General features: G+C 34.8%; 1 protein-coding gene and 1 pseudogene across 3 annotated transcripts; both read left to right on the forward strand.

Annotated features, from left to right (window-relative positions):
- The first annotated feature begins 406 nt into the window (after window positions 1-406).
- Window positions 407-22,108, forward strand: LOC129264831 (circularly permutated Ras protein 1-like). Of its 3 annotated transcripts, none has more exons than XM_054902778.2 (19): window positions 407-603; window positions 5,051-5,208; window positions 7,021-7,083; window positions 8,741-8,863; window positions 9,288-9,470; window positions 10,211-10,418; window positions 11,424-11,492; window positions 12,409-12,697; window positions 12,825-12,873; window positions 13,590-13,761; window positions 14,303-14,378; window positions 14,893-15,096; window positions 15,381-15,588; window positions 16,181-16,429; window positions 16,830-16,955; window positions 17,163-17,258; window positions 17,769-17,860; window positions 19,077-19,221; window positions 19,993-22,108. In XM_054902778.2, the coding sequence occupies exons 2-19, from the start codon at window positions 5,068-5,070 to the stop codon at window positions 20,140-20,142; spliced, it is 2,643 nt and encodes an 880-aa protein (XP_054758753.2). In that variant the 5' UTR covers window positions 407-603; window positions 5,051-5,067; the 3' UTR covers window positions 20,143-22,108. The 3 variants fall into 3 exon arrangements, with proteins under 3 accessions (XP_054758753.2, XP_054758754.2, XP_063958202.1); XM_064102132.1 differs by lacking the exon at window positions 407-603 and adding an exon at window positions 1,455-4,139 and having other exon boundaries at window positions 4,315-5,208; XM_054902779.2 differs by lacking the exon at window positions 11,424-11,492 and having other exon boundaries at window positions 410-603.
- Window positions 22,109-23,961: 1,853 nt separating this feature from the next.
- LOC129265940 (carbohydrate sulfotransferase 3-like) lies at window positions 23,962-25,567 on the forward strand (annotated as a pseudogene).
- The last annotated feature ends 1,561 nt before the right edge of the window (window positions 25,568-27,128 follow it).

Genomic DNA, 27,128 nt, shown 5'->3' on the forward strand with positions numbered 1-27,128 from the left:
GGAGAGGCCTCGATCGACCGAAGGGATGACCAAGCGCTGACCACGTGTTTATTTGTTTGAAAACAAGGTGTAGTCTACTAATAATACACTTCAAAGACTTGCAATTTTTACCGTGCAGCGATCCCGAGGCCGAGGAGTTATTTCATTAATCAACCGGTTGGCTTTTTTTTTTGTGGGATTCACCCCTCCCCCCTTCCCCCATCTTCGGATCCCCCATAATTACAGTAATCTCCTGTTTTATTTCATTTTATATTCGAAGTTGTTTACTACGGATTAAATATATATAGACTAATCATTACCAAGCGAAAGAGCGAGATAATGACGTAAGGTTTAACCAATCACAAGAGCGATTTTTTTTTTGCGTAATATTCTATTAATAGAGATAAAAGGGGATTTTTTTTTTCTCACTGCACACGTACACGATACGATGTTTTGTTGCGTACCGCGACTGACACGTCTTGCATGCTGCAGCCTGCAGGCTTTTGGAGATCGTAAAGTCTGGTACAAAAAGGGCGATTTCCCAAATATTGCTGTCACTTTAAATGCATCGCATGCCTGCTTACTAACTGACTGTCAGCCTGTATTGCTATCTTCGCTTGACTGGTAAGTGGGTTTTCATTAGACCCTCCTTAAAACTGTCTGAAGTGACTTAAGTTAAGTTGCGAGGTTGCGATGAAATGACTGAGGCTGCAGGGCTGACTTTGCATTTTTGCTTGAAATTTGGCCATCTGCCTCTGGCTTTGCAAATTTTCTTTTCCACTTGTGCTGTCAGTGTCATGACATGTGTTTGCTCTGTTTTGCCAGATATATTATTTTGAACCTTCTCCATATTTTTATTTTCAACTGTGGGTGGCTGTCGCAAAAAATAAAAGGAACTCTTCCCCAGTCAAAATTTATATAGGCTGACACTTTTTCTTTTAATTTTGAGAATAGGCCTAATGACAATGTAATTTTCTCGGGGGGGGGGGGGGGGGGCAGTAAAATATATTGCTGTACACATGCGTGACCAAAAAAACGTGTTTAAAGGGGTGTTTTTTTTCAGTTTTGGACGTGGTCCGCGCGTGGACTCATTAAGGGTAATATAAAAAACACAAATTTTCAAGAAAAAGGGTGGTTTTGAAAGACTGGTCAGTCGCGGGGTCAAATGTATTTAGGGTATGTTTTTTTCCCCCAAAGCTTTTTTTCAAAGACTAGCCAAAAATGTTTAGGGTATGTTTTTTTTCCCAAGCTTTTTCCCCAAGGTCATATTTTGGCGACATCTTGTTTAGGGGCCAAAATGTGTAAATAAAGCCTGCGAAAAACTTGTTTAGGGGGTTAATTCTGCACACACAGAAAAACTCGTTTAGGGGGTGTTTGGAAATTCTGGTCACGCGTGTGTACAGCAATATATTTTACTGGCCCCCCCCCCCCCCCCCGGGGTAATTTTGCATATAGACCCTCTTGGTTTACCTTAGACAGGAATAACCGTCGTTTCTCTGGATTTATTTAACAATTTCTGACATTTGATGAGTGGAGCCAAGTCAGCCAACGTAGTTCAGCGGAACAACCAAATACAGAGACTGAAGCTTTTGGTCTAGGTTTACCTTTAGACAGCTGGCAGCCTTCTGTTTTGAGGAGTTTTTTTTTTTTAATTTCTCCTCGTACACAGACGGCTCGCTATCGTGCAGCCACCATTAGGGGGTAAACAACGCAAAATCCCCCCGACGGTGCTCATCGATTTTTGTCTTTATTTCATAAAAATATGTATAAAGAACTGGACCAAAATAAAGATTATTATTCCGTTTTGGCCTGAAACGCACCAAAACGGGGAAAATAAACTTAAAAGGGAAAAAACAGTGACTTACTTCGGCTGTCGCGCAACTTCATCGGAACTTAATGCATAAACATATGGCCATTGAGTCCCTGTACAGATCGAGCTAGAACTTCGGTCTCTGTATTTGGTGAGTGGAGCCAACGGAGTTCAGCGGAACAACCGACATAACAGAGACCAAATCTTTTGGTCTAGGTTTACCTTTGCTTTTTGAAATTGTCTGACATGCATCAAGTTTTTACGACCGGGAGATCTACAGGACTACCAACACTCTTGTACAGATGATGATGATGATGAACTAGACTACATTGCATGTTGGTGCCGGGTGGATGAAAATCAAGCTTTATTCTATATTACATGTAGAGTCTATTTATGTTTTCTGAAGAAAAGTGGTTCTTGTCAATTTTTTCTTTTGTTTTTTAAAATGACTGCAAATCGTTTATAAATTGTGTGATTTTATTTGATTTGAAATAATAAAAATTACAAATAGAGTCTATCATTTAGGGGTAGATCCTATTTTAAAGTTTTCTAGTCAGCCATGGGTCAGCTGATCCTGACCATAAAGCGTTAAGCGTAGACTGAGAAAATTCAGTTACCGGTACATCAAGCCCCAGCATCAAGCTAGCAATTTAACATGTTCTTTTAATTGTAGGCCTACATTTTGGTGGAAAAATAATGAATTTCAGGCATTTCATGTGATGACCTCAAAATGCCGTCTTTCTCATCAAAATCCTTGAATCTTGTGTAAATTAGTGAATGCAGGGGCCGTGGAATGGTTTTGAATGTGTGGGGGGCTGACCATACAAAAATCACAATCAGATGGTCATTTAAATGTTTTTTACACGGTTTTGGAAATGTGGTTTTCGAAGAAAATCATATATTTCTCTCAAATTTTTATGAGATTTATGGCACACAATACTCATAAGAATATAAGAAACATTATCAACTGAATTTTTTGTGATATTGAAAAAAAAAAGATGATTAATCTTTAATAAGTTAAATTGTTAGGTGCGCAGCCCTGGGGCCCCTTTCACACATGTACACATAGGTTCTTGCATCTAACAGTAAAAATCTGTCTTTTTTTTGTTGTATACCCAGTTGTTGAATGTCATAATGGGTGTATTTCTGGACAGTAGTGATTTCAATATAGTTTTGCAAGCAATATTCATAAATTATTCAAGTCTTACACTGTAACGTTAGAAAATTTTCATATTACTTTTAAGAACAAATGTTCATAGAATGTTCAAAGAATTCTACAGATTTTTCAATAATTTTATGAGATTCAATGGCAAAAGTGGAGGCTTTGTTTATTTGGATTTCCACCCCCTTCTCCTATCCAATGTTTGAGATTTCGACCTAAAATACAACATTCTAGGAACTTTTTGTATTATAAAGGATGGGTATCTTCCTAAAAAATAAAGTGGGAACTGAATATTTTTTACACACTCACCTGAAATGGAACAATATTGAGAAAAATGCATTCTTTGTCCTATTTGATCGTTAATATATTTGTGAAATCTGAATTAGGCAACACTGGAGATTTTAAATGTTTCCACAAGAAAGTACATGTATTCCTGTCACTGCATGAAATTTAGAGATCTAAATTTAGCACTTGGGCTATATGATTACCTTTCTTTCCATGCACTCCCACTCCCTCCATTCAATTCCAGGGTATAAAACCAATAGGCAATATAATACATATACTCTTTCAGGTTGTGGTGCAATGCACAGTGTATGACTCATACACTCTTGGTCAATACGCTCACTACCTATATTGCTCAATACATAATGAGGAAGGAACGGACTCTGAATACCTGGTAATTGATAGCCTGTTGTCTTGGTGAATGATAACAATACATAATACCTGACAACTAAATTGTTGAATCGTTAAATTACTGATCAGCAGTTAAATATCACTCCTGAAATTGATAGTAAATGTCACAATAAGAGCAAAGCCAAAGTGAAATTTCACAATTCTCAAATATCATTTGTACAGGATATGCAAAGTGAAATAAACACAACTGTTAAATTCATACATTACAAGCGGATGAATATAGGCCTTTGTGTAATTATGCCTGTCTAATATTGCTTACAGACAAATCATATTGCTCTTGACAATCCGTTTTTCCAGAGGATTGCCTAGCATAACGATGTGAATGCAGACTATAGGTATTAAGTTCAATCATTATGTCAAGATTGATGCATATTTTATTGATAATCATGAACAGTTGGCTACCCAAGAATAGAGTAAACATTAAAAGTTTTGATGGCTTAATCATAAGATCTGTTAACTATTAATTGGTAATGCAATTGTTCATGGTGTCCAGGGGTCCGTTTCATAAAGCTGTTCGTAACTAAGTTAAGAGCGACTTTAAGAACGACTGGTGATCCTTTTTATACTCTAAACCATCGCCAATGAATCTACCATTTACCACAAGAAAGGATCACCAGTCGTTCTTAAAGTCGCTCTTAACTTACGAACAGCTTTATGAAACACCCACCAGAAGTGTGTACATTGCAGTCAAAATGTTTACTGAATCAAAAGTGGCCCTCACAAGTCAAAACTGGCTTTCAATTTAAAGCCACTTGTAATATTGAGCTCAATATGAGCCAGATTTATTAAAGGTGAAAACTTGATAGACTTGCCATTACATTGAATTTTAGAAATTATTGTTTTTTCAGTCATACTTAATGTTAAAATCTAGGTGATTAAATTGGTTTCTGAGGATGATGTTGCAGTCAGAAGAAGACTCGGTGTTTAAGTCATGTACTGATACTTTGTTGAAAAACGTTTCTCGAATTTGGTTTCCCACACCTGACTCGATTTTGATTTATATGATAAAAGTCCTATTCATTACCAAAATATTGTCACCCCAATTTACAGTTAAAGACTTGGTGTTCTGATAATGAAATCATGTTTAACTCCAGAGTTCATAGTGCACATTCCTATGGAAATTGATTTTAATTAATTGAATTTCCTTCAGCATTCATGAAAAAGATAAGTACAGTGAATACCAAAGATATTCATGTAAATTCATTTTGTGCACCCAAGCCGCACATTATCCTTTACTTTTTCATTTCATAACATTTCTTGTTAACTTGTCACAAAAGCACAAGGTAATTTATAACTTGTAAATTGGTATGATACCGTATCTGATATAAGTATTTTAACTAGCCAGTGTTTAGTTTAAATGGGTGCATTTCCTCACTTTCTTGCTGTCGTTTCTATGTTGTAATCAGATTTACCGGTAGTCACCATGGATTTTGGGAGCAAGTATGTGTTTGTCAAACAACGTGAGGAGGATGAAGAGGAAGAGGTCTTAGATGATGCTGAAGTATCTACCGGTCTTGATAAGCTCAAAGTTGAGATCAAAACAGACAGTACTAAGACTGGAGAGGTAGGTTTAGCTTAACACAGTTTCATATTTTTAATGGTTTACCAAAAATATTAAATGCATTTTTGTAACAATATTACTCCTCATTATACATGATATTTTCATCAAATATCTTTAAAGTTTTCACTTGATAATCATGATTAGGCTACTCATCTTAATTTCAATCTCGGGATGGGGTAAGGCTACTCAGCATTTCGCTCAATTATTGGTTTATGGATGCTCCACAGAGCTGCGTAACATGCATTCCATTCTATTGATCGATATCACAATAATTACACTGCCCTGTATGCATGCATCAACTGATATTTCTGGCATGCATTCAAACTACAAATCTGATGTGTTAGAATATACATGTAAAGCTGATTAATAGTAACAAGTATGGACCCCCCCCCTCCTTGATGTTTTTTAGCCATAATTACAATTTTTAGCCATTATTAGAAATTTGATAATCACTTTCCTTCCGATCACATTTGAAATTTAAAAAAGTTAACACTGCATCCTTGCATGCAGCAACTATCACATTTAACTTTCAATGCAAGGCAGATCTGAAATTATCAGGCTGTTGTGATTGACTTTCACAGTATATTGTTATGGTATGCAGTGACGTCATATATTTGTATTGTGCTTATTGCATTGTCATACACGGTGTTGAAGGCCTATTGTTGCTTTTCAAAGAATAAAAATTAATATCAGTAAGGTATGTAAATGAGGTCAAGGATTAATCATAAAACTGACTCTACTTCCTCCAAAATTTATAATTGGCCTTTCTGTGCATATATCCATCTATTTGCATATAAGTTATATATGACCGAATTACTGTATTTCAACCTAGTATTACATTTTACTGTGCATTAGGGATTACCGGTAGTAAAACTTTGTATCATTTTCTCTAGCCTGCCTTACTTTGCAAATGAAATCATCATCATCTTGATCCTCATTTTCATCCTACATGTAATCACCCGTATTAAACCATTATCATAACCACCACCATCATCATCATCCGATCTACAAACAACTGTTCGAAGAAATTAGTATTGTTATTGTTATTGTTGTTTTGTTTCTGTTATCTTTAGAAATAGTATTAAGTAGCAGTTTTGTTCAATTTAATTTATTCTTCATATAATTTGAATTCGCAATTTTGATTCAATTATTCATTTCTCGAAAAAAAAGAAAAAAAATATATTATACACAATCATTATTACATATGATTACATTTGACATTTGATATCTGATATGAAACATTCAATATCTAATGTGTTATCAGATATATAAAGCAAGTAAATAATGTATAAACACCACTGTCAAGTGATATTTTAGAAGGTATCAGCACTAAAAATATGTGTTTACAAGGGCAAAGTTTGATTAAAACAAACATAAGGGGTGGTTCATGATGGTTGAATTCAAATCCAGAGTGAAATTAAATGTAGGTGGAACTTCTGTAGTCCCTGAACATCCTTACCCAACATGTATGTAGTAAATCTGTCTAAACAATTTCTTTAAAAAGTCATTACTGGATCCTAGGAACTGCATGATTTGTAAATCTGTAACCTCTCTAGAATGTCAGTATTTAATCTTATTTAGAATTACACAATTTTTTAAAACAAAATTATTTCATTAATTTCTTTAAAATTAGCTCTTATTTAATCAAACACATGGCATTTATATTGACTGTTTGTACATGTATGGAAAACTGTTGGCTCTTCCCTCTAAGATTCATAACAAGATATTAAGGATACAATGAACACATGTATGCAAAATTTCTATAATATGAGAAATCATAATTCTGTTGTTTATCTTTTCCCCTCCCCTATACAGCCATGTATCATTGACTTATTGGATACTGCTGGCCAGGAGGAATACTCAGCCATGAGAGATCAGGTAAAAAAAATGTCCTTAAATGTATCTTCTTTTTTTCTTTCTTTGTTGTTGTAGTGATTTGTTCCTCCTTTTTCTGAAGTTATGATCTGTCAATTATTTATAATTGAATGGAAGTTCAATGACATTTGCTCTGAATCTTGCACTAACCATTGATTTACATTAGACCTTCCAAGTATTATTATTCAAAACCAAATCCAAATTATATCCCAATTCTATCAACTAAATGAAAATAATACAAGCAATCATTGCAGGATTCAATATTGTTTTATTTAAGGTTAATAATTGAAGGATATGTGACATCGATATCAATTACAATCAATATATTCAATTTGTTCACTGAATTTGATATTAAAACTCACATCCTCATTGATATGTTAATGAGTCACTTCAAGAGATACAAACTTAGCTTATCACAGAGATTACATGTTTGCACATATCTTCTTTAGTGATGTAATCTTCATTTACAAACAAACACATCCTCTCCAGATTATAAAATTTAGTGTCCGATTTTCATTGAAGTCTGATGTAAGGAGGATTTTGGTCTGTAATGAGTAATAATAAATGATTGTAATCATTAAATCTTACCAGAGAGGATGTGATATGGAATCTAGAGTACAAGGATGTCCAAGTTGTTTTTAAAACCTTTTGATGAGGTAATGTCACACAGGGAATGTAATTTTGTATTGTTGTCATGTAAACAAAAAATATGGGAGTTTATATGGAATTGAATTGCTTTAAGACAAAACTGAGGAAAAAAAATTACATCCGGTTCTTAAATTGAGAGATTTGTTCAGGGGCCGTGAAATGGTTTTCAAAGTGGGGGGGGGGGCTGACCATGCAAAAAATCACAATCATATGGTCATTTTTACGTTTTTGTACATGGTTTTTGAAAAAAGTGGGGGGGGGCTGAAGCCCCCCCAGCCCCCCCCCCCCCCACTTCCGCAGCCCCTGTTGTTTAGTTACAGTTGTGGGGTGTTTGGTTTGACGATTTATTCACAGTTTCATTTGATTTAATGTATATAGAGTTAACCTAGCTGATTTGTTTTCTCTTTTTTCCCCCTTGTTATGTAATGTACTTTGTATGGATAAGTTTGTTCTTATGTATTATGTGTTTATTGTCTATATGGTGCACTCATCACAAGCACTGCTTACAGCATTGCTACAGTCTGCATTGTGTTGTTAAATCTTTGAAATTGTGTTAATGCTTAGAACTATCTTTGGAAATAAATGTTGACTTGAATTGAATTGAATTGAAAACTTGTTCAGCATAGACGAATGAAAAATATGACTTACTCTTCTAGTGTATATAAACCCCAACAATACAAAATCGATTAACTTTTCTTTGTTTTGGTCTAACTCCAAATTAGTGTGCTTATGCTGTCATTGTAGGATTGCATATGTGAGACATAAGATATCCCATAATCGCATTAATATTTTTAAGCAATTGCTTTCACGGAAGTACCTATCTACTATATTTCCTGTCTATTAAGATAATGTTTATATTGATTGACAGATTATTTTACATATTTGTTCATTTGTTTGTTTTATGTCTTCAACATCAAAATGCTAAGAAAAATGTATGTATAGATGTTATGAATAGTGCATTTTGTAACATCTAATGTGGATTTTTTCTGCTGTTTTCTATTTTGTTTTTAAGTACATGAGAACATGCGAGGGGTTAGCTATTGTGTATTCCATCACTGACTTGGTGTCGTTTGAGGAAGCCATCAAGATTTACCAGTTTGGACTCAGGATAAAAGGAGACGATCATATCCCAGCAGTAAGGAATTACTTGAATTATGATTGTGATTTTAAAAGTATTTAGAAAATTAGAAATGACATCAATCAAATGAGAAAAAACAATTGTTTTTTTAACAATCCTGAAATTTATACCTATTTAGGAAGCTGTCAAGACTGCAAGCTTCATAAGCTTTGTCGTAGATGACAAAGCTGCTTATGCAGCATGGCAAGACATCGTAAAAATTCCAAGTACAACTCTTGCCCAAAGATGATTCCAATCCATATCTACCTTTATAATCATATTACCCAAAACTAATAACAAGTATTTAATGCCGTAATGACATAATATATTAATGTCATGTAATGATGTGATGTTTCATTTTAGTATTTAAGGTAAATATGTTTCATTTTATTATTTGATTTTGAGGTATAACTATATATACGTGTATATGTTTTTTTTTCAGGTACTGATTGGGAATAAGAATGATCTTGAGAGTGAAAGAAAAGTGAGTACTGAGAAGGGAAAGGAAATGGCAAGAAAGCATAACATGGTATTCTTTGAGACATCAGCTAAGACTGGAGACAATGTCCAGGAATGCTTCAAGGCCCTTGTCAGAGAGACACCCCGATATAGCAACAGATACAAGGTAAATCTAGACAACTATGTTTGTATCATCTCTAAATGGAAACCTGTGTATGAAAGATGAAAACAATATCTGAGATTAAGTTCTTTCCACATGATTTATTTAGGACTATTATACATGTTCACTGCCAAGGATTATTCTGATATGCTATCACTATTCGAGCTATGATACAAAATGGTTGAGATGTTTTGGTAATCATGTGGATGCAGTCCCAGTCATGTATTGCTATGTGCATATGGCTTTCAGCAGATTTGAGTCAAATTCTTTTTTGGTGGTTCTCAAATGGCACAGCATACTCTTAATATAGTAAGGTGCATAATAACCAACATTTTAAAACAATTTGAGGCAGCTTTTTCCATAATTCAATCTAGTATCAAACCAAGAACTACTGAAGGGTATATCTTTAGTTGATAATATGTTGACTCCTGAATCTACAAAATAGTAGAGGAGGCCTCTAGAATTATCCATATATGAAAGTTATATGTCGATAAAAGTTGTCCATTCAAAGTTTCTATGAATGAAACAGCTGGAGACGAAATGATCTGCTGCAAACTACTAGTAGTCAGCAGATGTACCATAATGAATGTTTCTTAATTCTGTGACAACATATTTTTTTCTTTCATAACTTGTTTTGATTTTTCTTTTTATGAATATAGGATGAAAAATATTGTCAGCTCTTTGTCCAATACTCTGCAATTATAATAAAATGTCATTAACTTTATAAATATCATTTTGCCTTGTAGTTTGTTGTTGTTGGAGGAGGTGGGGTCGGAAAGTCGTCCATCACTGTCCGTTTTGTTCAAGACGTCTTTGTGGACACTTATGATCCTACCATTGAAGATTCCTACGTGAAGCAGATTGTTGTCAGTGACATTCCAGCAGATAAGCTCAACCCTCCTCCCAAACCAGCTCCCATGGTGCCTCCTCCTCCTCCCCAATCTGTTGGGTCACGTAAGTACTATCACAAGTTATATTTACCTGGAAATCAAGCACATCAAGTTGTGCGCAGCATGTCTAACTTCAAACGCAAGCCAGACTTGAGCAAAGTACTTAGCCAAAAAGTAAAATTGAATACCAAAGATGGTTAGGCATTTACTGAAGCAGAATACTGATTAAAATTCTTAAATTCTGGCTTAAGTATGATCCCAAATTAACTCATGGATGATTTACTAAAGACATAACAAAAATTCTGATTTTTTTTTTTAAAGATGCATTCCATCTAGAAAAAAATGAGCACTTTCTTGGATTCATTTAATGAATTTGGGCATATTCATGCTATCATTTTTCAAAACAAACTATAAGAATAATTCATAATGGATTATGAATGATTTTTTTTATTTGATTGACCTTAATATTTTGTAGATTCAGTAATAGCTGATAATGTGTGCTGATTTTAATTGAGAATGCACAGTTGATGCCCAAGATGTCAGGAGGGAGTAATCCTCCCCTGGTAATTTTCCTATAAGTGAGGTGTTAAAATGAAGAATAAAAAAAGAACTTAAAAAGTTTTTTTTCATTTTGTGCCAAATAAATGGTGATATTCTTTATCAAATTCTGTTTTGCCCCACTCATGTTATAAGAATATGAATTGTGTGCACTGAATGAGAAGGATGTGAGCTTTAAAGGTACATGAAACAATGAAACTATAAAAGTGGTACAATCTATAAAATTCCTTGGTGTTTTTATTGATTCCAAATTAATTTAGCATGAACTTTGGAATGCTCCGTCAGAAGAAATGAAATCAAGTCCTTTATTAAATGTTATTAAAAATATCAGCCTCATTTCTATGTTTGTTATGTTATGTCTGTTTAGGGTTTGCCATTTATTATTTATGATTGTCATTAAGTTACGACAAAATGTTAATTTTAGTTGTTGTTTTTTTTCAGTCATGCTCTGTATACTTCCTGTGCAGTTACCGTATTTGCATGTATATCTATTTTGTTTGATTTTCTGTAGGGCCAAAGTCAGGTGCTTTTGGTGGACTTTTTAAAAAATCTAAAAAACAAAAAAAGCCAGGTGTGAAAAGTGAGTATCCATACTCATAAGATAAGATCAGATTTTATTAAACTCTATCAACCCCATTATATTTAAGGCAAGAAATATAACGTTCTTTTCTAAGTAATAATAATAATAGGCATCTATATAGCGCCATCTATCTAGAAATGATCTATTCCGAGGCGCATTGTTTATTATTATTATTACCCCGCTCTTGCTCAAGCTACCTTTCAGCGCTCAGTGCATTCAAGTATGTTATCTGTGTAAAAGAAATGTTTGTGCATCACAATTAACCATAATACTGCCGGGTCATTCAGAGGGGGGGGGGGCGATTCCATCCCCCTCCCCCATGATGTCAGCACACAAATAACTTTCAATGGCCTAATCTAGAAAACTGTACAGTCCATTCTTTTTTCAGAATATTTTTTAAACTAATCCTCTATGTTAATTTATGCATAAATCAAAGATATGCTCTAAAGAAGAAATAATAGCCCCAAATTGGCTCATTTTGTGTAAAGAAACTCTTTATGAGATTCTGATTAAATTTTTCAAAAAATTCAGTGCATCACAATTTTTTTTTAAATGTTTCCAAGATTTCTTATGTGGTTGATTATTTTGGACCTTGTGTTTTTTCATCGTTATTTTTGTATAGAAATCTTCAGACTTAAATGTGATTTTAGTCTAAACTTTTATGGAATGCTAGAGTTAATATTCCTTATTCAGGATATATGAAAAGATATACTGATATTATCCTATTCTCTTATTTCATAGCAAAACTAATAATTGCATACCTTTTCGTGGCAGGATGTAACATATTTGTACACAGTGAATGAAGTGGCAATTGGCACTCAATATTAAAGTGTGGTTTATCTCTTTCTCCTCTCCCTCTCTTTCTCTCCATGTCTCTCTTTCCCTCTCCTCCCATGGTTACAAATATCACCTACAGCTATGATGCAGCAGATGCCGCAGATGGTGTCGCAGAATTGTCTGGGTGGACCTCCACCTCCTCAACTGAGACAGCTATTGAAGGGAGGAGCATCAAAGGTAGCCGCACCCAAATCTTATCGCCGAGCTGATGCCAACGTCATCTTGCTATCTCTGGGATCCCTGGAGAATGACCCAGTCATCATGACAGGTGACCCGGTACGCTGCTCCAACTCCAAGTGCAACATTCTGTTGTCCCATGTCTCCAGGCTAGAGCCTGTGGAGAATGAGGAGCAGCGAAATTGGGCCTGGTGAGTTTGAGCCACTCTTGCTTATCTTGTGAAATATGACCTTTCCTAATTACCTTTCAAATCCAAACTGAATAACTTCTGACGACATCAGATATTTATGACTTGATTTTGTTTTCCCTGTTTTCAGTGAGTTTTGTGGCCAGCAGAATGGAGGACTGGACATTGTAGATGAGGAGGTAAGGAGAAAAAGTCTTGTTTCTTCAAGATTATAGTGACTATGAAATTATAATTCTAACAAACCCTCTGGTATCAATGGGTTTTAGGAAGTGAATGCATTACTCTATATGCATTACCTTGAAATGCCACCGCGCTGTAAAAGGCTGCAGGGCTAAAGCCAGGGTAATAATATCCAAGTCCTTTAGAAGCGCATAGGGACATTATGACATTATGTGATATGAGCTATACAAGAACTGCATTATTATTATTATTTATTTATTATTATTGTTATTATTTATTATTATTATTAGTATAATTATTTTTAAAGTTATAGAATGATGTTACACTTATGGCATGTCATGAACTCTTTAGCCCTAAAATAGGAAGTCACAAAATTCACCTGCCTGAATGATATTTGGTAGATTATTCTCTAAAGGGAACACATAAAGCTCAAATTACATCCGCTCATCTTGTCTGTTGTATTTTTTTTGCAAGACTCATTTAAAGGTCACATCCATCTTTTGAATTCTCTTTGTGTGTGCGTTTGTTTGTTTTTTCTTAGCAAAAGTCTTATATGCCTTTAAAAAAATTGATGTAGTAACTTTAGTTGACCCTTAAATTTTTGAGCATGCACAATGCTCTTTCCATCGCATGTTCCATATTTTAATTCTTGATGTAGCGTTAAAACTGAGAACCAAAAATTTAACAACCTGATCGGCCTGATTGATATTAAAAGGTACCAAAAGAGAGCAGTGTTGATTACCTGTTGGCAGCTGCACCAGAGAAAGTAGCAGAAGGAGAAGAGAAGGACAAGGATGGCAAACCCTCATCCCATCCTGGTCTAGTTCTTTACTGCGTTGACATGAGTGGTTCTATGGCTGAGAGAACACAACTCCCTGAGCTTCAAGGTAATTTAAACAAGTATTCTAATTCTTTTTTACATGTTTTTTAATAGTTCTCCAGGCTCATTATAAACTGTCTAGAATTTATAAGGAAAATTAGCAGAAATGTAGGACCAACAGAATTATTAGCGAATGGCTGAAAATTGACTGAATATAACACAATGGTGACCTGAATTAGAGATACATGAAGAGGCTTTTGGAATGATATCCTCAGTGGACCAAACTTTCAGTGTTTTGTTGTTTGGTGTTTGGTATTCAGTGTTTAAATCACGGAGCAGGCTCCTTAAATGAGCTCCAACACCATTTCTGAGTTAAAACTGAAAACACCAATCCCATTTTGATAGCTCAAAACTTGATCAATATCAACGCCAGCCCGATTTCAAGTATGGTGTTGTGGCTTTTGGTTTATTTGCCCAATGTTTTATTTGCCCTTAACACCTATGCCAGCTGCAAGCACCAAACTTTCGATAACGCAATGTGAAATAGGGATAGGTAAGGTCAACTTTGATGATTGGTTCTATTTATATGATTTCTTTTTATCTTGTAGCTGCTTGGATGGCGCAGCGTGGTCAAACAAATTCTAGTGTTACCCGTTTGGAGTGTATGAAGCAGGCTATTACCAGGTAAGGTATTCATTGCTGGTAACGTATACCAACATAATAGGAAAACCGATAAAACAGGAGATTTGTGAGAATTTTAAATAATTTATACAGCTTTTCCATCTACTTTGTGTAGATCGATTGGGAGTGCTTTTCATCAACATTAGTCATCTGACAAGCTGTCAGATCCGACAAGTTTATTTGAGTTTGATTGGCTGAGAAGCACTGTCACTATGGTTACTCTCAGATAAGATATACAAGTCCTGTCATGAAACGCTTGGCAGGGGGTGACAATGTTTGCAGTACTTTTGTCTCAAAATAAATGAAAATAATTGAAATGAAAAGAACAACAGACATATCCCATCCAGAAATAATGAGTTTGAGGCTCCGTATTTCTTGACAGTTTGCACCTGCAGTTTGGTAGCTCTGTATTTATCAGGGTTTTTTTTATCTGTTTGTGTTTGATATTTTAGTTTGTGTTTTGTTTACACAATGTTTTTTTTCTTCATTACTTGAATTTGATTGTCTTTCCACTCAGACAACTAGATTTCTTTGAGCTGGATGAAGAGAGTGAAAAGAGGGTTGGACTGGTAACCTTTGAGAGTCAAGTGTTAGTTAGAGGAGATGGTAGTCAGACCCAAAGGAGTGTCTCTGACCCCATGACTAATATGCAAGGTCTCATCAAGAAAGGAAAAGACATGGCATCCCAGTTTAACATCCGCCCTGTCAGCTCTGCAGTTGGGTAAGTGCCTAGCTCTCCCTAGAACAATTAGTTAATTCTGACTAAACGTCATGCTTGAATACTTGTAAAGTAATGATATTTTTTTATTCTTGGCCCTATTTTACAAAGAGATGTGATAGTTGCAATCAATCTCAATAATGGAAAGCCATCATTATCATAAATGATGGCATGCTTTTCATAGATTTTTATTTTATTGATCAATCACAAGACAGGACCTGTCACATCTCCCCAACCAATATTCCTACTCTCAATGCAACCAACCCTGCCTGGTTTTCTTCATACAGAGACCTCAGGTCCCAGGTATCTAATCTTAAGACTGCCGGTTCCACTGCCCTTGGTCCAGCTCTGTGTGTCTGTGTAGGTTTACTTGCCAAAGAACCTGGTTCTGAGATTGTCCTGTGCACAGATGGTCAGCCTAACGTTGGGGTAGGATCCTTTGGATTTGGGCACCACAGAGGAGACAGTTCAGAAGCCATATCTTTCTACAGACAGGTAAGACATACATGTATATCTTAGATTTGTAAAGTCATCAATCTGTGTACGTTGTATCTACATTTTTACTTTTGATTTATTTACATGATTTAAAAAAGCATTTTATTTATAGAGCTTTGCTTGAGTGATTGCTGTTTAATTTAAATGAGAAAGAACTTGCATGTATATAGATTGATAAAAAAATATACTCAGTGTGACATTGAATATGCAATATCTTGTCAATATTACAAACCATGTGGCTTAAATATTAAAATGCCACCATGCATGTAATATGTAAAGGAAATAAATTATTTATAGTATAGACCTGTAAGTTCCTTTATTTAGTCACCATATTTATTGCAATTACATGAATTGTAGATTATGTCACCAAATGATATATATCAGACATTTTTAATGCATCTTCATGCTTCTTACATTGATCATGAAAGTTATGAAAATGACTACACTTTACGTGCACAAATTCTGTGTGCAAATTCAATAACTCAAATCTAAAATGTGTAGATTTTTATATCTATGAATTTTAATAGTGATATGAATTTCTAATATTTTGACATTTCAAATTGATATGATTTATTGATATTTCATTCTTTAGATTGGCAACATCGCTAAAGAGCAGCAGACAACCATCTCAATCATTGGGATCCAGACGAACCAGTCTCTACAGATGGAACACATTAGCAATACTGTCTCCATCACCGGGGGCAATCTCAACCTCCTAGACCCCCATGAACTCACCAGACAGATTCGTCAGCTGGGTCAGGATCCTGTAGTCGCCAACGACGTTGAGCTCACCCTCGTCCTCCATCCCATTCTCCAGTTTGATGAGACGATGACTGAAGGGGTAAGTCTAGATGATACTGGATTTTAAAGGGGCGGGGGCTTAAGTTTGGTGCAGATAACAAAGTGTCATTGTGGTCAGTGAAATCTAAAATCATCAATGCTCCTTGTACTGCCCTATAATAGACAGTTTTAGATTGGTAGGACAATTAACCCGATGGCATGCTATATGACTGCCGTTGTCCCCATAGTTCATGCCTTGTTGCAAGTTTTGATAGCGTCCCCCTATACACTAAGGCACACAGAAAGTAACCAGTACATTCCAATTATAAATGAAAGACACATTTGGTTCTTTTCCAAGTAATGTCCATATTGTCACTTGCCACCATAGAACTACATTAAGATTTTCTTTTTTTTATAGATCTACATCTTCATTTGTTATATTTTGTTTGTTTTAATATCAGGTGATCCAAGATGGAAACCGTTTGACAATTAACATGGGTAATGTCCATCGGTCTACAGACCTGACTTTTCGCTTCAAACTCAAACCAGGACAGAGTGAGGCACAGCAGAGTACGCTTCCTTTCCAGGTACGTATCCTCAGGATTTTCTAGTAACCCCCCTCTCAAATTTGTTTTACCAGGTGCAACTATAACCCTGCTCTTTGAGTTTTATTCTAAATTAGTTTTCATGTTAGATTTGCATGATATCAAATCATTTACCAGTCATAATGCTTCATAGGTATTTTCCTTCTGTCTTGCTTTCATTCAGCATTACATTTTGTCTTCTTTCGGTAGGTTGAAATCCGTTACACTAAGACCGACGGACGACGTTTCCTAAGGACCATTACCCATGAGCGTAGCACTACATCTGATCGATCAACTATGGAAACGGTGAGAATAAACTCTCTTTCTCTCTCTCTCTTTCCTCCTGTCTTATCCTTCTCGCTCTCTCCTCTCTATCTTTTCTCTCTCTGCCTTTCTTTCTCTCTCTCTGCCTCTCTTCCTCTCTCTATCTCTCTCTGCCTTGCTCCCCATTTTCTCTTTCTAATTTCATTTAATTGTTTTGACCCATGGTTCACACAAATGACTTTGATGATTCCAAAAGACTGGAACATGTTCTTAGGTGCTAAATCAGTCACACAGTGATACACCGTTAAGAATAAGAACACATTAACAGTCAAATGTAAAGCTTTTAACTTACAAATAGCCTCCTGGGTTTGTTCTATTAAAAGTTAGTGCCTCTTAGTTAAAACAAAACTAGATGGCCAGTACATAAAACCAATGAAATGGCATGAATGCTTGCCTTTAAGCATGTCTAGTCTCTAAAGGTTTCATCATGTCGTGCCATCTGAAGAGTAATCATCACAATTTTCTAACCACGAGTTATCGTATCATAAACAGGAGATGAACCCAACTGTAACTGGTCTGGCTACTGTACAAGAAGCAGCAAAGATGGGAGAGAAGGGAGACAGATCAAAGGCTAGGGGTCACATGTAAGTATTCCTAGGATTTCTTATTTCTTACCTCTTTTTTTTGTTCAGATATGTATGCATCACATTATTAAGGCCGAAGTGATGTATTCAGGACATTTGGTGGAAAATGGTGTTCAAACCTGAATGCATCATCAGAGGAAACAAAAGCTAATTTCCTGAAGCATGATTTACAGGAAAGAAGAGAACTAGCTATAAATGAAACAAAACTGTTATTTGATGTAGTTACAGAATTATGTCATTATATGGTGTGTTTTGTGAATAATTATTTAATAGTAGTTTTCAAAGTCAGCACCTGCTGCTATATTGAATTCTCGCTACCCCAAATAGGAACAAATATCTCATAATGCGCGAGACGAGATAATTTTCACTCCGTCGGGTCGTCATCACCACTTCCGGTTCAGAGTCATGCTCGCGCGAGGTTCGCGATACGGAGTTCTCCACTACGCTGAAATCGATGCCAATCAGCGTAATATGTACAGATTATAATACTTTTTATCTAATTTGGTCAGTTTTGATTCCATTTGAATTATAAATATAAAAAAAATATATATTTTACGTGAAAATAATTTTTATTCATGTTTTTATTTGGTTATAAAAAAGTAAACAAAAATTTAAATATCTTAAAATTTTGCATTTAGCGACCGGCCTGACATTACGATCGTATTCCACTAGACGCTAAATATATACAGCATTCATTCCGTTCAATTTTTCGTCGACCACAAAATGGATAAAAAATCAGTTTCGGAACTTAAAAAAATCTTAACTGACAGAGGAATACCGTGCAATGGAAAGCCTCGGGCAGAATTAATGACTTTAGCAGAAAAGGCCGTTAAACTGTATCGTGAAAGAGAGGGTTGTGATCACGAACTTTCCGAGCGAAAGCGACGTTGTGTTGTTGTGCATGATGGCACTGTTGATCTGAATGGCAAAACAGTGCATTGGACTTCCGAACAGGAAGTTGTAATACCGAAAAGCTATCCCATAATGCAATGCGCGTTACAGGGATTTTCCCGGATCTCGGCGAAATCGCTATTTGGGGTAGCGAGAATTGCGTAATGTAGGCGAGACTGCCAGAGGCGCTCCACTTGTTATGAATATTCAATAATATATGCTCTTAACACAATAGTAATTTTCAGGTGTAAAGACTTCCTTAAGGAAGCTGATCACCAATGGCAGTGTTTGAATCTCTTATTGTTCAATGCAAATTTCTTAATAGATGGTCCATGGCAAAGATGATGCAACGATCCAATGCATCATACGGTAGTGGAGATGTTCTACAGCAGCAGGCCCAAGCAGAATCTACCATCCAATTTCTAAACCAAGCTGCAGAACTTGATATGGCTTATGGGTATGAAGATGATGTAAGTATTGTCTTGACAAACTGGGATCCTCTCTTCTTTTTATGCCTCCAACCAACTGTCAGGAATTATTTTTTATTTGTAATTGTTTGGAAATCGGGTGAATTTAATAGCACTTAGGCTGTTTTTCTTTCATTTTATTGCTGACATCTATTTTTTATATTTTTACCTCACTGGTTGCTGGAGGCATTATGTTTTGAGTTGTCTGTGTGTATTTTCCTCCATCCCATCAAATCAACTTCATGGTCCAAGTATATGCATATGGGAGTGACAAAGATTTAATTTGATTATTGAGGTAAAAGGTCACAGAAGTCATATACCCCAAAATATATTGTTCTTGCAATAACTAGATAATTGTTTAGGGGTTCATATTCTAACATGGTTTTTGTTTGCATATAGAAGTGACAATGGTCTAATTACATTTTGGATTCATTAGGTCAAAGGGCACACTGGTCATTGTATACTGTACCTGGGTTTTTTTTTTTTTTTTTTTTTTTTTTTTTTTTTTTGGGGGGGGGAGATAACTTGAAGAATCATCTTAAAGATCAATTTCGAGCGAGGATGATTTAGGGGTCACACGGTCAAAGTTGAAAGAGATCATCATTTGAAAATTATAGAAGTTTTGTGTTTGGAATATATTCTTTGTCTGGCAATAATGGCAGCATTTTTTATTGCATTGTCTTTAAAGTTGTTGTTTTTTAATGTTCCTGGAAAATTTATTGATGCTAAAGAATAACTGAAATATTGACTCTTCTTTAAACTGTTATTTTGTAGAATGATGCTGTTGCAGCCACAAGCAACTTACACATGCGATCCAAAGCAGATAAGTTCCGTTCAGCAGAGGCCAAGATGTCTAGTAGTAATCTGAAGCTTAAGAAAGGAAAAGGAGCAGCATTTTCAAAGCAATATTATGGCTACCAATAGATTGTGGCCAAGTCTGTTGGTCAAGACTTGCTTCAACCAAATCTGTTATTTGACCTATCACTAACAAATATGTAAAGGCATGATCCACAGTCATATTCATACCTCAATGTTTTACATTTGCTTTACTTTTATTAATTCCACAACTCGACAAACATCCAGTTCCTGATATATCTGTACATAGTGCAATGAAGTTGTGAAAGTAAATTCTATTGGAATTCATGTCTTGATGCAAAATCATAAATACAAATATATATGGTTATTCCAAAGATGATCCTTATTATTGGAATGGTGAGGTATGAAATCTCACCTTTTAATCTGTTATAATCATAATCAAAGTTTGATAAAAAGTATTTTAGTATTTTTATTCCTTATTGGTATATCTCTATTTTAGAATAATTGTGTGTTGGCTGCATTTTTAAATGTTAATGGAATGGATACCAAGTACTGCGAATTCAAACATTTCCGTGTTTGAATTTTATTGATATTCAATGTTTTTATAGAGGTTTTTACAGTTTTATTTTTGTTGCAATATTGCTATTAAGGTTAGATTTATTGGCCTTATTCTGATATTATAATTGAGCTTTTTGTCATTCCAATTGAGTTTGATATGAAGGAGACAGAATAATTCCATGCTATATGTTAATTTGATATTTATTTTTGTATGTTTTTTTAAAGATTAATGTCTATTCTCTGTTTGACTTTCACCCCCCCCCCTGTCTCTCTCCATCACTCACTTCTCTCCCTCTATCTGAATCTCTTTTTCACCCACTCTATCACACACATCCCCACTCTGTTCCTACCTTCGCTCTACCTTGCCATGCCTCATGAAGATGATTGACATTGCCAAAGTAACAATATATTTTTCTTTTCATCACCTGTGTACATCCTGAACCTTTTGTCCAAAGATCTTGGCATGTGCATGCAACGAGAGAGATATTCTGAACATATGTTCGACTTCTGCTCATGCCAAATAACATCTGAATTATACCTGTTAATAAATGGGCACTATTTTGTATTTTGCAAGGGCTTAAAAATTGTATAAGAAGTAAATTTCCCGTTCCTTTGGACTTTCATTCTTTATTTGTTGGCATGCTCTGCCTCCATCTGTCGATGTACATTGATTTTTTTTTTTAGTCATGTGACTAAATTGTATTTTTTGTTATTTGTTTGTGTTTTTTTTCTCATTTATGCATCAAGCTTTATAAAGTGGGAATATGTTGAGTCAACCAAACGTGGTTTTAGGGTATAGTTGTGACTAGAGCAATTTTATTGATGATTAATTCATGTTTAGTTTTCAATATTTGCTATTTCTTGTTCCTATATAACTACATAGCTATACAAAGGTCTTTCGTATTTTGTAAAATATGAATTTTCATGTATGTATACATGTATATAAATATTTTTAAATCTTATGGAGTTACTGTTGATGATAAATGTATTTTGTTCTTATTGTGTTTTACTCAGATGTTGCTTCTAACTTGTATTGAAATATATCATATTATAGAGGGTTTTACTCTAATACTCTACTATATAAATGACATGATATTCTGTATGTATTAAAGATAACTTCTCACAGGTTGAGAGAAATGAGATTGTTGTCCTACCCTGAATTGCAAATTCTGCTCTTGTCATTTTCTAAGCAGATACCTGAAATTATGTCTTTCATTTAATTGTCTTTCATCGATATATTGGATATATTGCCACGAGATGTATAACTGCATAGGAGACTTGAGAATTCTAAAATGGCCATTGCTATTCCTTCATCTCATTCTATTGTATCTACCTTTTAAACCATTGGTTAAATGTTGTATTTTTGTTGTCCAGTAATAATCAAAGAACCACATGTATATTACTTGGTAGCTAGTTACCAAAATCAGTGAATAGTTACCAAACTCAGTAAAATACGCTGTTATGCCTTGCTGAACACAAATAGACATATATTGAAATAAATATTTTTAAAAACTCATCAAGTCGTTGGGTCGTGTAACACTTGTCTGTTGTAATGTACGTGCTTGTGAAGTAAGTCCAGTTTCATCGACTGGCGTATGCTGTGTCACTAACGACAGGGAGAAAGAGAGAGAAAGAAAGAAAGAAGGAAGGAAGAAAAAGAAAGCAAGAATTAAGAAAGAAAGAGAGTTTGAGAGAAAAACAGTTTTGGATGGAGAACATGATAGGTTTTAAACTGATGATGTAATAATTAAATCTATTGTGTGAGCAGACAATATAAAACAATGGAACTCAATACAATGAGAAGGATGTACACCATCTGAAGGTGCTCAAATAAAAATATGATCAATTTCATATAATTTCATGACATTTGCTCCGGAGTCAAACTGCATATGAAAAGGGAAACCAAATTAATTAAACGTGTTTTTAAAGGAATCACAGAGCAGTCAGGCACTTGTTTGAACAAATTAAACAGATAAGTGAGACAATTGTGAATTTTTTAAGCATTGTAGAAAGGTGTCGTGTCTTTCTTTTAAATTGCCTGCATAGATAATTATTTTCTTTGTCACTGGCGTAAATTGAGAACGGGGGGGGGGAGAGTAATATCCCCACACTTTTAGGACAGGAGTGATGACATATACAAGCATTTCTCCCTTAAACACTTTTTAAAAGGAAATTATAACATTTAATCATTAAATAACTTATACTATTGTTGAATCGTACTAAGTTATAGTTATATACTGTTAAAGTGGTTGTTTTTTCTATTTATTTCACTGTAAAACACACACAAAATCTCTGGCTCGAATGCTAGCTCAACTCCCTCACTTAATTTTTTTCCAAATTCTAAATATAATGACTCCCACAAATCCATACGTATTGTAGCCTATGTTGTATCCATTGGATCATAAGAGTGGTCATCATTTAATTCCAACGACCATTAACATTTAGTGCCTTGGTCTTGAACTTATTTTATCATAACAATCAGTCATGGCTTTAAATCGGAATTGGGTCTATCCTAGTACTTTTGGGGAGGAGAGGGTAGCGTATATCGACCTCATTCTTCAGGAAAAATATATGAGTTATTTTTTTACATTAATCAAACCAATTATGCTGTTAAAATGATTTTTCTTTATTCATTTTATACTCGACTACCTACGATATTCATTAACATTGTACGTATTACACATTACAAGTATTTTTGAATTTGAATTGACTTTGTTCGAAATTTTGAATGTCACATTAACTTCATGTATCATTTATGAAATTATTCGAAATATCACTTTCCTGAATTTACTTCATTTTTTTTTTGGGGGGGGGGTGCATCAAAATATAATAGATTGCAATAATGTTTTTTCATTTCCATAAAAAACATCGACGATCGTTTTCTTTTATTAAAAAAAAGAAAATGTCTTTCAATATAGACCAGTCAGTCGTAAGGTGTGTGGTGGAGACTGTCAGTCTAATGAACTAACGCATTAAAAACCCTCCCATCTTTTCTAGTGTTACGTAATATATTGACATAATGATATACAATGGTAGCGTACTTAGGGAAAGTGAAAACTTACTTCTGTACTTAAGAGAGACATCTCGATGCTACCCTTTTCACTCTTGCAAGAAGGGTTTTGTTTTCGATGGTATTGACACATCTGCTTGCGGTTATTTACTTTTGACAAAAAATGGGAGATGAGATTGAAGGTTGAAGGGAAAGTGGGAGATGCAAAGCTTAGAGACAGAACATTAAGATGGGATATCGAGTTTGAAATGCAGCCTTTGTCCATCATATTGGTCTTCGATCGGTTCATATTGAATCCCATACTGTGATATTTTACACTTGTTGGATTTTATGAAGAGAACATGAATAACAACATGAGATGCAGTTTAGGAACTAAAGGAACATACGAAATATCGGAAGTTTGTGAAAAAATGTGACTTAATCTTTGACGCAGTTTATAGCAATGGATTTGAAATTAACATCTCAGACTATATGTTGGGTGTGTTCGCTGGCCGTTTTCTTTGTATTTCTCTCATTGTATGCCTCTCTCAACGACTGGGATTCCTTCAAGCCAGAACCTTTTTTTCTTGAACAAAGTTTTTCGAATATGAGCTATGTTTCTAGGGAAATCTACAGACAACGAGACAGGTTAAAAACTATGACAATTTCAAGCGAGTCTGGAGGTGCTGAAGTTGACATCGAACTTTCGTCTTTTACGGAGGAAGGGATTAATCAAACCTTCGATGAGATGTTAATACAAAATGGTGACGATGATGAAGATGGATCAGAGGCACCCCGTGAATCTTTGAATACATCTACTGAAGATATGATGTCTTTAAATGAGACAGTCCCTCCCAAATATGACCCTCAAGTCTTTGTTGATCTTTACAAGAATATGACGATCACTGATCTGGGAAAAACCAATCCACCACCATGCAGTCATCGTCATCATGGCCCAATGGCGGTTCGGTTCAAGCGTCTTCGGAGAGCTCTTCAATCAGAACTCGGATCTATTTTACATGTTTGAGCCATTGTTTGCTACTAAGGAATTACGAAAAATAAAAGGTATTGGATTATATACACCTGAGAGTGAACAACTCTCTAGGAGTATCTTGAGGAAAATGTCAAAGTGCAATTTTGATCCCGGTTTTGTGAGTGCGTTAGATCATTGGAACGGGAAAACTAAGAACAAAGCGATATGTAAAGCATCGCAAAATTGTAAGATAATATCTCCTAGCTGGATGAGTGGTTTATGTCATAAGTACAAAGGCCAAATTGTCACCAAGTTGATAAGAGTTAATTTAGAACTCTTAAGACCACTCGTGGTCGATGATCACACCAATCTAAAAATCATCCACTTAGTAAGGGACCCAAGAGGCTCTGGATTGTCACGGATAAAATACCGTCTTAGTGATATGAAAATCGCTCCAACAGTCCGTTCTCAATTCCCCCAAACTGGTCGGTTAAAACCTTTAAAACTTTTAAGTGTCACCCCTGAAACAAGTCAGACTATTCGAGGAATGTGCACGTGGATCAGAAATAATGCAATCGTATCACCCAATTATCTACCTGCTTGGTTACAGGGTCGTTACTACCTGGTCAGGTACGAAGACTTTGCGGACACCCCTCTTAAGATCACCAAAGACCTTTACAAGTTTGTAGGAATCCCGTTCAAGAAGGAAGTTAGCGAATGGGTGATGAAGAATACGCATGTGGATGACAAAACGAAACTTCATGGATTAAATAATAAATTTTCAACTCACCGAGATTCGCATGTGGCAGCTACGCATTGGATCAAAGATCTCACTAAACTGGAAGTCAAGCAGATAGAGGAGGAATGCATGGATGTTTTAGAACTAATGGGTTACCAACCCTATAACCAACTTATGCGCGAAATATAACGAGGTGATCATTGAAATTATATTTACACTGACATTGCTGACATTTTTTTTTATTCATCTACAGAATCATTCTTAAAATAACTCACCTGCTGTTCTCGAACGTTCAATTTACGCATTATTACAAAATTATATTGAAATTCTTATTTAACTTCCGTCCGTATATGATAATGCATTTATTTGTGTTCCTGTAATAAAAAGTGCCCATCGACTGTGAGAGAGGGTAACTTGATCGAATGAAAAATGAAATAAGATTAATAGTCTAAGATATATACGCTTGTATAGTATTGTATGAATGAAAAGTAACAAATAATTTTATTTCCTGGAAAACGTGGATATGATCATTCCATTGGAAAATCTCTTAAGAGATTTCGAATTCTTTAAATACATACTATAAAGCACATGGACATCGTCTTAGATACATTTCCGTTTATCCGCCTATAAATGAATTAAGATTTCGGGGTGAAAAGGCGAATGTAACTCTTAAAAAATGCAGTTGCTGGTACTCCCTCCCTCTCTCTTTCTGATACATTTTAAATGTCATTCATCAATATAAATTTTGAGTCGACGATATCCTCCAGGCAGGGCCATGCAACACACATAGTGTCACAATTATTTTTAACTTGATCATTTTAAAGAACTTCCCGATCATGTCTACTTAAACAGTTCAATATACTGCATTATCATATTTTTATTATTATTGATATTATTATTTTTATTATTGTTGTTGTTGTTGTTGTTGTTGTTATTATTATTATTATTATTATCATCATTATTATCATTATTATCATCATCATCATCATTATTATTTTATAATATCATTATCAGGACCTTATTACTGAAATAGCATGGTGTCATTATAACGCATGCATGCGATCATAGTGAAAACCATTTCAGATCCCATATTTAATGGAGCAATATACAATAGCCATTTTAAAAGCTTATCGCTTGTTGGAAAAACATGCATCAGCAGATCTGCTGATTTTCTCCATGAGGAATTGGCGTCAAACATTTTGAATGAATTTAGAAAGTTTGAAACAATTATTTTTTTAAAAGTTTAAATAGTTGTTGGAATGACGGGTTTGAATAACGTGCTTAAGATTTCAAGCAGCGTTTTACAATAATTATATACACACCTATTTTTCTCCAGGTCAATGTGACATTGACTTCTCAAGTCAAATTTCACATTACATAATGCTAAAAATATCTTTATATTTGTCGGTAGAACAGATAGAATACCTCTATTGTTACTGTTTGCTTCTTTTCTAAATAGGAGCTTTACTTCGATCGCTTTCAATTGAAGGGAACGCGAACTTTTGATAACAAACAATTAACACGAGTTTCAGGATAGATTCATTAATTATTCATAGCTCTCGATGAAGTAATCAATAGGTATTTGCTCTTAGAATGCATTGTGTTAAGCTCCAGGGGTCCTGTGCACCGGTTAAAGTATATTTAAATACGTAAACAGAAACCCACAGATTTGAAGAGAAATACCACTGAAATAGTTATTATTTTGTATTGCAAAAATTGATTTAAATGTTATATTTTGTAAATATGTATATTGAACTATCATTATAAATAAATTTAATTTAATTTGATTTAATATAAAGAATACTTATACATTATATCATATGTATGTATTTATA

Source organism: Lytechinus pictus, chromosome 7, assembly GCF_037042905.1.
Source record: "Lytechinus pictus isolate F3 Inbred chromosome 7, Lp3.0, whole genome shotgun sequence".
Taxonomy (NCBI): domain Eukaryota; kingdom Metazoa; phylum Echinodermata; class Echinoidea; order Temnopleuroida; family Toxopneustidae; genus Lytechinus; species Lytechinus pictus.

What these genes read in the sequence shown, in the direction of transcription:
- LOC129264831 (XM_054902778.2), top strand. Translation starts at nt 5,068, where the DNA reads ATGGATTTTGGGAGCAAGTATGTGTTTGTCAAACAACGTGAGGAGGAT. An exon ending in ACAACTCCCTGAGCTTCAAG is followed by an intron (nt 13,762 to 14,302) that starts GTAATTTAAACA and finishes TTTATCTTGTAG; the next exon opens with CTGCTTGGATGGCGCAGCGT. An exon ending in CTTATGGGTATGAAGATGAT is followed by an intron (nt 19,222 to 19,992) that starts GTAAGTATTGTC and finishes GTTATTTTGTAG; the next exon opens with AATGATGCTGTTGCAGCCAC.